The following is a 13,586-nucleotide window of genomic DNA, read 5'->3' as shown; positions in this document are numbered from 1 at the left end:
TCCCCACTTTTATTCAAGATAATATTGGAGGACATAGTCATAGTATGTAGGCAAGAAACAGGAAGTAAAACACTCAGTATTTGCAGATGACATGCTGCTATATATAGAAAACCCTAAAGATGCCCACCAAAAAAACTGTTAGTACTAATAAATGAATTCAATAAAGTTGCAGGATGCAAAATAAATACACAAAGAGTTTATTTCATTTCTATATACTAATAACAAGCTATCAGAAAAAGAAATTAAGAAAATAACTCCATTTACAATTGCATCAAAAAAAATAAAGCACCTAGGTAATAAATATAAGCAAAGAAGTGAAAGATCTGTACACTGAAAACTGTAAGACACTGATGAAAGAAATGAAGAAATCACAAATAAGCAGGAATATAGTCCGTGCTCATGTCATGGAAGAATTATTATTATTAAAATGTACATACCCAAATGCCAACTACAGATTAAATGTAATCCCTACCAAAATCCCAATGGCATACTTCAAAGAAACAGACCAAATAATTCTAAAATTTGTATGGAACCACAAAAGATCCCCAATAGCCAAAGCTATCTTAAGAAAGAACAAAGATGGAGATATCATGCTCCCTGATTTCAAACTGAACTAAAAAGCTACAGTAATTAAAATAATATGGTATTGATTCAAAAACAGACACAGAGATCAATGGAACAGAACTGACTACCCAGAAATAAGCCCACTTGTATAAGAACAATTAATCTGCGACAAAGGATCCAAGGATACACAGTGGAAAAAAGAAAATCTCTTCAACAAATGGTACTGGGGAAACTGGACATCCATGTGCAAACAAATGAATTCAGACCACTACATTATACCACGCACAAAAATTAACTCAAAATGGATTAAATACTTGAATGTAAGGCCAGAAAGCATAAGATTCCTAAAAGAAAATATAGGTGGTAAGCTCCTTGACATCAGTCTTGGCGAAGGCTTTGTGGGTCTGATTCTAAAAACAAAAAGGAACAAATGGGACAATATAAAATTGAAGCTTCTACACATCAAAGGGAACCATCATCAAAATGAAAAGGTAACCTACTAAATGGTAAAACATATTTGCAAGCCATACATCCAATAAGAGGTTAGTATCCAAAATATGTAAAGAACTCATAGAACTCAATAACAACTAGACACCTCAATTTTAAAATGGGCAGAGTATCTGAATAGACATTTCTCCAAAGAAAACAGGCCCATGAAAAGATGCTCAAATTCGCTAATTATTAGGGAAATGCACATCAAAACCATTAGGTATCCACCTAACACCTAACATGTTAGAATGGCTGTTATCAAAAATATAAAAAATAACAAGTGTTGGAGAAAATGTAGAGAAAAGAGAACCTTCATATACTATTGGTAGGATGGTAAATTGATGCAGCCACTTTGGAAAAATTAAGAATATAGCCACCAGGGGCACCTAGGAGGCTTAGTCAGTTGAGCATCTGACTCTTGATTTTGGCTCAGATCTGATCTCAGGGTCAGGTGTTCAAGCTCTGCATCAGCCTCTGTGTTGGGCATTAGTCTGCTTAAGATTCTCTCTCTCCCTCTGCTCAGTTTGCTCAAAATATTCCTAGTTTGCTCAGGCCTCAATAATTCACTCAACGAAACTGGAGCACTTATTAAGTGAGGTACATTTCTTAACACTTAAAGGGTATGGACACAAGAGGATATTTAGTCTTTATCTTACGGAAAGCTCAGTTTGGAGGATAAATGTACTCCAAAATATATGGGATGAAGCTTCCATCACCCTGGGACCATGGTGGGCCTCTCTCTCTAAGCGGTTCTTTCCCTCCAGAGGAGTTGTCAGGTTTATTGGTCAGAGCACAGGACAGATACTGAGCCTCACCAGGGATCTGGGCATCATGTCTTGCTTGCAGTGAGTCACACAACCAGGACTAAGCTCTGGCCATACCGTTTCTTTCTACTCTACGCCCTGCTCCTCTGAGACAGGGTAGACTAGTCAGTTTGAGTTGGGTCAGAAAGCAGGGTTATCAGCATGAGCAAAGAGGAATATGATCGGGGTTGGTGAATCACCAGGCTAATGTGGAGGATGATGGATTTGAGAGGCAGAGGCTCTTTAGGAGGTGACTGCACTAATGCAGCTCCCAGTGATCCCCCAATTCAAGAGACTCTGATGATAACCAAACTTGCTCTAAGGACCCCTGCCAGTGTCAAAGGGAATGCAATTGGAAGAGAAGAGCCAATGGCGTGGGCATACACTCCCTCTCTCCAGCTGATTCCTACCAATTGATAATGGCAGCTTGGAGCATGGTACTGAGAGGAAATCTATAGCTAAAATCTAGTTTCAGTGGGGAAGTACTTCTCTACCCATTGGTGATGTCCTCCTTGAGCAAGAAATTGAAAGTAGATCCAATGTATGCTGCTTATTTCCAAAATTGTTTTCCAGTGTGTATATAGAAGGTATAGAGGTATAAAAGTGTGTAAAATATAGGAAGAAGGAAAAGAAGATAAGTATGAAGGATTAAAAAAAACTGGCTGAAGGAGGAGAAAGCAGGTGTTAGCACAACTGTGGAGTGGCATTCAGAACTGATACATGACCAAAAGAGGGAGGCCTAAAAAGGAACAAGAAACCCCATGAGTCCTTCTCAAAATCCATTCTCGACACATCTCAACAAAATGTGACAACCTGCCCACACAGGCTTTCTCCTGGAGGGGAGTCCACTGGTCATCCCTGTGGTGCTAATAAAAAATGCAATCCTTGGGCCCAAGTGAATCAAAATCTGGCCTTGCAATATAGGTAATTTCATTAAACACGGTAACTGAAAACAAAATTCTTCACTCTTGAGTCAAATGGATTGGCACTACAATCCCATGACACTTACTGTATAAGAAAACATGGTCAATCACAATAGAGGGAGATAATTATATAAACTGTATTGACAAAATCACATTAAAAATTGATGGTGCTGGGGAAAAACTAGAAGGATTGCTATATCTTGCCAGATCCTATAGTGTAGAATTGAAAATTATACTTTCTAGATTTTGTTATAAATACAGGTTGGTTGTAAGTCCATACAGGTTGGCTGCAGAACTGCAGAACTGAAAAAGCACCATTTGGGGTCATCTATGATCCAAGGAGTCGTAATTCTGCTAAATTGAATGAGGTATTCTCATAATAAATACCTTCTTAAATTCATCTTCTTTATCATTAACATGAACCTCAGGAATATTAGCCTCATAATCAGTGCTCTCACCCTCTTCTGTTTCACTTCCAAAAGCAACATGTTTCCTCTGTTCTATGGATAAAAGAGAAGACAAAAATATAACATTTAATATTGAGCATTTGGTTTTACATCATGTGACCAGACCTTCTTAGGAAACCCCTTCTTGAAAAGTTCTTAATCTAAAAATGTAAGACTTGTTTCAGTAGGAATCACCTTTGAATTCAATTTAAACCACTCACCCAAAAGAATCATAATTCTACAAAGAAATAAATATACTCCTTCTTAGTATATAGAATTAAACATTTTAAGAGGGCTTTACATATTATATTTCTAAAATATGTGTTTACCCTTTTGAGTATTCTAACTTAATGAGCTGATATTTGGGGGTTCTTGACATTTCTGAAGAAAGCTAATTAGGTAGAAAAACTAAGAGAAAGAAGACTCATTGTGGATATTTATTTTTGTTAATTTAAATTCAACTAATTAACACAGAGTGTATGATTAGTTTCAGAGGCAGAATTCAGTGATTCATCAGTCTCATATTAATACCCAGTGCTCATTGCACATCACGTACCCTCTTTAATTTCCATCACCCAGTTACCCCCTACCCCTACTCCCTTCCCCTCCAACAAGCCTCAGTTTGTATCCTATGATTAAGAATCTCTTATGGTTTGTCTCTCTGATTTCATCTGGTTTTCTTTTTCCCTCCCTTCCCCTATGATCCTCTATTTTGTTTCTTAAATTCCATATATGAATGAGATCATATGGTAATTGTTTTTCTCTGATTGACTTATTTTGCTTAGCATAATACCCTCCAGTTCCAAGGCTATGGATACTTATTTAAGTTCATAGGTTTTTAGTCTCAGCACTACTGATAATCTCGGTTATTGAAGGCTATCCTGTGCACTGTAGAATGTTCAGCAGCATCCCTGAGCTCTACCCACTAGATGCCAGTAGCATCCCTCATGTTGTGTGATGACCAAAAATGTCTCCAGACATTTTAGAATGCTGTGCTAAAAGAAAAAAGAGAGAAAAAAAAAAAAGGAAAAGAAAAAAGAGAGAGAGACAGAGACAGAGAGATGAGAATAACAGTACTGAGACTACTTGCAACATGGGCCCTTGGTTGGCATCTGATTCCCACCATTCTCTAGCTGACAAAAAGAACTTCCTATGCCTAAGTAGTTTGTGCAAATGATGTGGGTTATGCTGAACACATGCTTTCCTTCAGGGAGTCTGGAATTTTAGTAATTGCTAAGCAGAAAGCACTTACTTGAGAACATATCTATAGCTCTTATGATTATAATATTATAACTCAAATATAACTAGCAAAGTTACCTGGTGATGGTTTTGCTGTTTTCCCACTGTACTTAACTTCATAAATATTTTCAAATATTGATATAAGTTCTTTGACAGCTTCTTCTACATGCTTACTTTTGTGATTTAGAACATCAGCCCATTCTTTTGTGTATGTCTATTAAATAAGGCAATGACTATTAATTTACAGATGTGTAAAAATTAATATAATTTATAAAAGTATAATTAACACCACTTGAAAATGACTAGAGATAGTTTCCAATAGCATAATATTTTAGATCCAAAATTGTCAATGGCTAAAGGCATAGCTGCTAAGGCCCAAGCAAAGAAAAGGAGGAGAAAAAGAATCTCAAAGTCTTTGACTTTTATCTGACTCAGTCACCCACAGACATCTACATTCACATTTATATGGTGAATGGCACCTGGCTGGCTCAGTCAGTAGAGCATATGACTCTTAACCTTAGGATCATGAGTTCTAGTTTCATGTTGGGTATAGTGTTTACTTAAAATAATTTTTTTTTTTTTTGTTAAAAAAGAAGGCTGAAGAACAAGAGAGAGGAGGATGCCAAAAGTTGAAAATGAAAGGTGCTTCAAAAAAAGGACAATTCAAAGAGTTGGTTTGAGATTCAAACAGAATAAGGTTTTAAAGTGAGCCTGGTGCTCACTTATGCCAGGCATCAACTTAAGAGCTTCATGTGGGGATCCCTGGGTGGCTCAGCAGTTTAGCATCTGCCTTTGGCCTGGGACGCAATCCTGGGACTCCAGGATCGAGTCCCACATCAGGCTCCCTGTGTGGAGCCTGCTTCTCCCTCTGCCTGTGTCTCTGCCTCTCTCTCTCTCTCTCTCTCTTTCATGAATAAATAAATAAAATCTTTTTTTTTAAAAGAGAGTTTCATGTGTAATAATTCATTTAATTAAATGACAACCACTTTCACAAAGGAGAAAACAGGCTCAGAAAGAATCAGAAACTTGTCCAAGGTTATATAGCAGCCAGGGAACATAGGAGTTTGAAACCAGTGCTATCTGATTTTAAAACCTGTGCTCTGCCTTTCTGAACTTTTCTGATAGGCTTTGGGAAAAAATTAAGAACAAATTAAATTCAGAAAAGAAGGGGCACCTGGGTGGCTCAGTGGTTGAGTGTCTGCCTTTGGCTCAGGTCATGCCCAGAGTCCTAGGATTGAGTTCCACATTGGGCTCCCCACAGGGAGCCTGCTTCTCCCTCTGCCTATGTCTCTGCTTCTCTCTGTGTGTCTCTCATGAATAAATAAATAAAATCTTTAAAAATTTTTTTCAGAAAAGAAAACTGGCCTATAAAATTGACTAGATCTTCTGACATGTCTACCATGTCCATACATTTTAGGAAAGAGAAAAAATAAATAGGAGCAGCCAATGTAGGCCTTCAAACCCACTTCTGCAAAGGGACCCGAGCCTGTCTATGCAAACCTCTGCCCAGACAAGCCTCAGAAAGTCCCATAATTCTCATGTACTGCCCTTGTGTGTTCCTTATTTGGCTACTGGATTGAGAGAGCTACTTCTAAGACTCTCGCTCTCATTTATACCACTTCATGTGTATCTGAACCCATTCTCACCTATTCTCAGTCTCAGAAGAAATGATGTTCCTTCCCCTACCTGAAGATATTCTCTGATCCCCTCCATACCCCACCAACTCTTTCCATCTGGTTCCATCACTCTTTTATTCCATCCTTTCTGATTTATCCAACAGAGTGGTAAACACTGGAATGACAGTGGTGAGAGCCACTTCAGATTAGCAGGGGGAAAAGCAACTCTAAAGAGGCAGAAAACAGATTCGTGGCTGCCTAGGGCTGAGGATTGAGATGAAATGTTCTAAAATTGTGATGATGGTTGCACAGCTCCGTAAATAAACTAAAACCACTGAATTGTATGCTTTTAATGGGTAAATTGTACATTGTGTGAATTATATGTCCACAAAGTTATTAAAAATAATAATTTGTTTCAGAGATAATTTGAGCCAGGAATTGGGGAAAATTAATGGAGATGGGAAATTAAAGATGATAAAGGAAGAGAGCAGGCATGGGAAGTTTGGTTGTGAATGAGAAGTGAAGGGAGGGGTTCCTGGGGAGCTCAGATGGTTAAGCATCTGCCTTCAGCTCAGGTCATGATCTCAGGGCCCTGGGATTGAGCCCCACATCAGGTTCTCTGCTTAGCGGGGAGCCTGCTTCTCCCTCTCCTGCTCCCTCTCCTTGTTCTCTCTCTCATTCTCTCAAATAAATATATAAAATCTTTCAAAAAAAAATGAAGGGTGGTGTGGGAAGGTTTTTGTTTGTTAGCAAGGAAAAAACAATAGAACATATTAGACTGCTAGTAGGAGAGGTCTGGTGGAGAGGAAAAATGAAGATTGAGAAAAGAGGGAAGACGACTGGGGGAGGAAGGCTGCCAAGAAAGCAAGAAGGCGCAGGATTTCGGGCCCATTTGGAGGACCTAGATTTTGAAAAGAGGTCAGAACTTTCTCCATGGACCATTCTTAGAACTCAGTGAAGAACAGACTGTACTGAAGGGCTGTCCAGGGACAGCCTGGCAAACAAATTGATTTTTTTTTCCTTCCTTCTTTTTTTTTTTTTTTTTTTTAAGATTTTATTTATTTGTTTGAGAGAGAGAGAGAGCACATGCATAAGCAGGGGGAAAGAGCAGAGGGAGAAGGAGAAGCAGACTCTCCACTGAGCAGGAAGCCCCATGGGGGGCTTGATCCCCAGACACTAGGATCATGATCTGAGCCGAAGGCAGACACTTCTCTGACTGAGCTGTTCAAGTGACCTCTTTAAAAGACAGAGAGAAAATAATAATAATAATAATAATAATAATAATAATAATAATAATAAATAAAAAAAGACAGAGAGAGAGAGAGAAAAAAAAATTCACAACATAATATCACAAAATCCACCCTTGTAGAGTGTACAATTAATCAATTTTTAGTATATTTGCAGAGTTGTGCAACCATCACTGCTACCTATTTCCAGAACATTTTCATCTCCCCCCAAAAGAATCCCCACACTCATTAGCAGTCCCTCTTCATTCACCCATCTTCACAGACCTGGCAGCCATGAATCTCCTTTCTGTCTCTACAGAGTCAAGTTTGATTTTGTTGAAATAACTTTTAATACCCTTTAATGTATTTACCAGTTTTCCTATCATAACTCGATCACCTTTCCCTGATTTTCTATTCCATTTGTATACCTATCGAGATACAGATACGTCAGTCAGGGTTCAGTCAGGAAAACAGGTGCCACACCAGCTATTTTAACCGACAGAATGAGAGAATGTGATATAGAGAAGTGATTAAACAACTGTTAAAGGACCAAGAAAGGCAAAAGAGGACACAAAAGTCACATGGAGAGTTACTGCAAGAAACAGCTCCCGAACCTTCGTGAGAGCAAAGGCAAGAGGCTGGAGTTTTTAGAACCTGGCACTGGGAAGTGAGGGAGCCACCCAGCTGGTGCTACTCTCTCAGGGAGGGACCTTGTGGTATTGGGATATCTGAGAAGCACAAGAAGCTGGTTTTGGAAGGGTAGGGAAAAAGCTAGGACCTAGAATTAACTGCCACTGCCAATCAAGAGAGGTTGTCTGATTTTATTGGAACAGGAAGAAAAACAGGAAAGAGTAAGTCCCTTCTCTTCCCTCTACCCTCCTTCTAGCACCAGTCTTGGCAAAGCCTAAAAGGGAGCCAGCTGGCCAAAGATAAATGTAGTTTGCAGAGTCCCAGCCTCAGCATCATAGAACAAAAGATCCAGTTTGAAACCAGTGGATGATAGCTTTTCAATAATGCACATAATCTCTCCTAAAATCAAAGTTAGATGCTCCAAGTCAAAGACCACTTTCCAGACTGCAAATATCCTTCTTTCCCAAATACAGTTGGAAACCACTGGTTGGTCCAAACTAACCTACCTCCAGAATTAGCATTATGTATGGTGTGTTTCCAAAACTTATTTCTGTCTAAAGTATTACCAGACTTGCCCTGTCATTATAAATCTTACTTTGCCTTCATTATAATGGCCCATCTGATGATAGGTTTGTGGAAAAGCAGCCCACTTATTACCAGATCCTAGATCCCTCTAATGCAAGTGACTGGGGCATATTGATGGCAAAGCAGACGTAAAAATTCCACCTCTTGTATCTTGACTTACAGTCTGGAGACTTATCACTTATCTAATAGTAATAGCTTCTTCTGTTGTGATATCAACACAAATTGCCACATTCAAACTGGGTCACACTTAATCTACTCCAGTTTCCCTGATTTGTGTGATCTTTTTCTCTTTCCATGCATGTAAAATTTCTTTGTTAGTATATTCAAAGTAAATTCTTTCTGGTAGTGTGAATTTTTCCCCACTGAGCAGTTGATAGTGCCACAATAGTTACAGGAACATACCAACATAAAATGATTATTATTGTAAATAGGACAAAAAGAAAGACACTTATTTAGGTATTCCCTGCTTCTTTGTAGTCTGTTTGTTAATAAGTAAGTCCTGGTATAAAGTACCTATAGTCAGATTCTAGGATGAGTGAGAAGAAAATGACAAGCAGGAAATTACTCCTAACCCCCAGGGAAGAAAACAGGACTTCTTTGGAAAATTTCAGTTGCTCAGAAAAGACCATTTCAGTATCTGAAGGGCTGTCTCTTCTAAGAATAATATGGAATCCAGGAAATAAAGCAGACAGGAAGAGTCCCAGATTAATAATTTTGCAGCTGACCTAGAGACTAATCAACCCGAGTTAAAAACAGATATTCAGGGGGCTCTGAAAGGAAGTCTCTTGGAGGAAAATGGAACTCTGATATAATAACGTATTCGGAAGAACATATGAAAAGAAAGGCAATTAGAAACTCCAGGAAAGACAAAAAATGTACAAGAAAAAATAAATGTACAATACATAGTTCTTCATTGGCTAATATTCATATAGGCATAATTAAGTGTTACTATTTACCATTACTATTTAACTAAAAATAATCTTATAACTATATTGAGAAGACAATGGAGGAGCAATATAGGAGGCCAAAGAGCTAAATACTTACTTATTAAAGCAGGAAGAAAGTAATGTTCAATTTTTCCAATTCAAGAAATAATACACCAAGTATATTACTTAGAGATGCAGAAATAATACTATAAGGAATAGATAAAAGTTTAAAATGAGCACCTTTCCTAGGACACACATTGTGATCTCCATGTAACATTTTTCACTAGTAACATGGAAAGGAATAAGGAATGAGAAATGGGTGATCCAAGATCTGGAACAGGAAATGTACAAGATGAGCTATGATACGCTATAGTTCCAGAAAGCAAGAAAACTTTGAAAGATTACTGGAGTCATATAAAAAATATAGAAGCCAGCCTGAAGGATTCCACCAAACAAAGACAGAAAAAAAATTTATTTTTTAAAATTTTATTTATTTATTCATGAAAGACACACAGAAAGAGGCAGAGACATAGGCAGAGAGAGAAGCCGCCTCCCCATGGGGGCCTGATGTGGGACTCAATCCTAGGACCCTGGGATCATGACCTGAGCCAAAGGCAGATGCTCAACCACTGAACAACCCAGGTGTCCCAAGATGGAAAAATTTTAACACCAAGAAGATGTTTCCCAAAAAGATATACAAATGGCCATAAGACACATGGAAAAATGTTCAACATCAATGATCATCAGGAATGTACAAATCAAAACAAGGTATCACCTCACACCTGTCAGAATGGCTAAAATCAAAAACACAGGAAACAAGTGTTGGCAAGGATATGGAGAAAAAGGAATCCTTTTGTACTCTGGGTGGGAATGCAAACTGGCATGGCCACTGTGGAAAACAGTATGGAGTTTCCTCAAAAAGTTAAAAACAGAACTACTCTATGATCCAGTAATCACACTTCTAGGTATTTAAACAAAAAATAAATTAAAAACCTCTAATGCAAAGGGATACATCCACCCCCATGTTTATTGCAGCATTATTTATAATAGCCAAATTATGGAAGTAGACCAAGTGTCCATCAATAGATGAATGGATAAAAAAAGATGTGATATATATAAACAATAGAATATTACCCCACCATAAAGATGGATGAGATCTTGTCATTTACAACAACATGGATAGAAACAAATGAACAAACAAAACAAAACAAAAAAATAGAAAAAGCCTGATAAGTATAGAAAAACAAATTGGTGGTTGTCAGAGGGGGTGGGGGGTGGAGAGATGGACAGAATAGGAGATGAGAATTAAGAGTACAAATGGAGTACAAACTTCCAGTTATAATCTGTCACACAGATGTAAAGTACAGCATAGGGAATCTAGTCAATAATATTATAATAATGTATGGTGACAGATGGTGACTATGCTTATTGTGTATTGCACTGAGTAATGTATAGAATTGTCAGATCACTGTGTTATACACCTGAAACTAATTTAACATTGTATGTCAAGAATACCTCAATAATTAAAAGAGATAGGCACCTAATCATATTTTCTTCCTGAGAAACAGTGTGTTGTGCCAGCACCACTTAAATAACCCATCATTTTCCCCACTGAACTAAAATAATACCTTTGACATGTATCCATTTCTTTACTATGATCTTTTTCTCCTAGATTCTTTATTTTGTTCCTCTCAACTATGTTTTTTTCTGTTAATTTCATATTGATTTGGTTACAATGGCTTTAAGTATTTTCATTTGTTATTACCTATTCTTATTATTCATCATTTTAAAATAATACAATTTGATCCAATTTATGAAAAGAAATATATAGGCATTTTATTTTATTTTTTTTTTAAATTTTTATTTATTTATGATTGGCACACAGTGAGAGAGAGAGAGGCAGAGACACAGGCAGAGGGAGAAGCAGGCTCCATGCACCGGGAGCCTGACGTGGGATTTGATCCTGGGTCTCCAGGATTGCGCCCTGGGCCAAAGGCAGGCGCTAAACCGCTGCGCCACCCAGGGATCCCTATATAGGCATTTTAATTGGGAGTGCATTAAATTTATACAGCGGTTTGCAAAAATGATAGATTTTTCACAGTAGGTTAAAACAAAATCCAGCTAAGTGTTCTTTAGAAGAGAAAACCTAAAATAGAATCCAGAAAGGTTGAAAAAAACAGAACAGAAAAAGATATATCTGAACATAATAACCAAGAAAGTCTGGTGTAGCCATATTAATGTCAAACAAAATAGACTTCAAAGATTAAAAGCTTAACAATGACAGAAGGAACAAATGGCTAGGAAGACACAATTATTTTCAACTTGCATGCTCCGAGAACATGTAGCTATAAAATGGAGATGTAAAACATGGGTCATTTCATGTTGTCTCTGTTATAGCCAAGGCCCCATTGCTGAGAACAAATGACTTTAAGATCCTATACATTATGAAGAAGGCAGTTCTTAAATGGTGCCGATCTTGAGATTATAGAAAGGAAGATTGATCGTTGATAGAGATCAAGTAGAAATAAGTGTAGGGTACTTCAAAAGAACAATTGAAAGACCTTGTCCCATGTCTTCTAGAATTTAGGTATGGAAGGGTTGACCCATGCCTAAATTGTCCTGAGGCAAGAGGCTGGCTGGTTTCCCAAACCCTTAAAAACAAGAAAAGGCTGCATTTGCATAAAAAAATGAGCAAAGTCACCTGTATCCCATTGGCTGGATTGGACCCTTTGAGATAGAACCACCCTTGATTGTCTTGAATAGGACACAAGCAAGGTGACCCTAACCAGCAGGATGAGTGCAGTTGAAGCACATGGTCAGCAAGAAAGAAAAAATCTAATTCAAGACATAAAGTGAATGCTTCTGAGAGAGACTGCTATGTGCCAGGCCTCAAAAAATGATTAGACAGGGTTCCTATCCTTGTGATTTTGAGCCAATGGAAGACAAATAGGTACTCAAAGAATTTCAGTATACTGATGCTAAGGAGGTTAGGTAGGTTTTGTCCTGTAGAAACTAATCACCTCTGCTGTTGAAAGGATTTAAGATCATGAGTGGCAATGTGAAAAATGGATATGATTAGGCCAAACATGGAGGCAGTCAAGTTAGATCAGAACGTCAGTTGCTAAACTCCAAATGAGCCTTAAAGGCCTGACATAGGGAAGGGGGGAAGGAAGTACCAAAAAGTGGCAATTCAAGCAACCTTTGAATAAAAGGCAAAAACTTGCTTGCCTTAAGCCTGATTGTATTTAGGAAATGGGAATGAGGAAAGGATTCCAGAGACTCTCTGATTTCTGGGAGTGGCTTAAGGGAAGGTATGTGGTGGATAAAACCAAGAGGCAGTCAGTCGATATCGCCCTGGAACAAACACAGCAAAGGAAGAGCAGTGAGTCACTGCCGGAAGCCCAGGAAACTCCAGCCTGAAGTTGGGGGTATTAGTAAGACCACATCTAGGGTGTAGCCATGGGCTTGAGCTGTTAAAGCCTTGTAAGTCTTTGGATCTGAAGCTCCCCAAAAAAAGACAAGATGCTATGCTACTGACAGAGATTTCCATTGTTAGATTATGAATTCACATTTTAGGTTTATGAGCAAGGATTTCTATGATTCAGACATAATACAAAAATGCATACCTCATTGAGCGCTAACATATCTTCTACTTTGGTAGCACCACCTTCAGGCAGGGAAATTAACACAGTTTTGGTTATCTCCTTTAGAACTGTATCAATATGCATTTCACACAAGTCATTGATCTATCAACAAGAAAAAAAAAGTGTAAAGTGTAGAGGAAAACTCATCTTTCATCCAAATGTACTTGAATCCTAAAATAATTTAGAGGGCTGTATTTAGAAACTTGGCTCCTGAGCCTAGCACAATTTGGTGGAGATTTTAGGAGTACATCAACAAAGAAACCTTGATGTGGAACTAAACTTCTATAGAGCAGCAACATGTGCCATAATCTCCTGTGTGCTATCTGTGGCAATCCTTACTCTAGACTATGACTCATTGCTATCCAAGTTATACAGTGAAAGAAACAAAGGCTCAGATAAGTAAAGTAACCTAGGAAGGAACATATGGTTAGCAAAAGACAGATCATTGTAGCTAGGTTTATCTGACTCCCAAACCTTCAAGTTTTGTCTGTTGTA

At 38.0% G+C, this 13,586-nt stretch overlaps 1 protein-coding gene across 1 annotated transcript in view; it reads right to left on the bottom strand.

Annotated features, from left to right (window-relative positions):
* The window catches only part of DNAH8 (dynein axonemal heavy chain 8), a 363,394-nt gene that overhangs the window by 268,799 nt on the left and 81,009 nt on the right, over positions 1 to 13,586 (bottom strand). The window contains exons 21-23 of the mRNA XM_025418650.3: positions 13,074 to 13,193; positions 4,543 to 4,678; positions 3,167 to 3,279 (exon numbers count right to left, since the gene is read on the bottom strand). Of these exons, the coding sequence (XP_025274435.3) occupies positions 3,167 to 3,279; positions 4,543 to 4,678; positions 13,074 to 13,193 (369 nt within the window). The remainder of the gene's footprint in view (positions 1 to 3,166; positions 3,280 to 4,542; positions 4,679 to 13,073; positions 13,194 to 13,586) is intronic.

Source organism: Canis lupus, chromosome 12, assembly GCF_003254725.2.
Source record: "Canis lupus dingo isolate Sandy chromosome 12, ASM325472v2, whole genome shotgun sequence".
In the NCBI taxonomy this organism is placed as follows: Eukaryota; Metazoa; Chordata; class Mammalia; order Carnivora; family Canidae; genus Canis; species Canis lupus.
The sequence above is the reverse complement of the archived record's forward strand: the minus strand, read 5'-3'. Positions and strand labels throughout refer to the sequence as shown.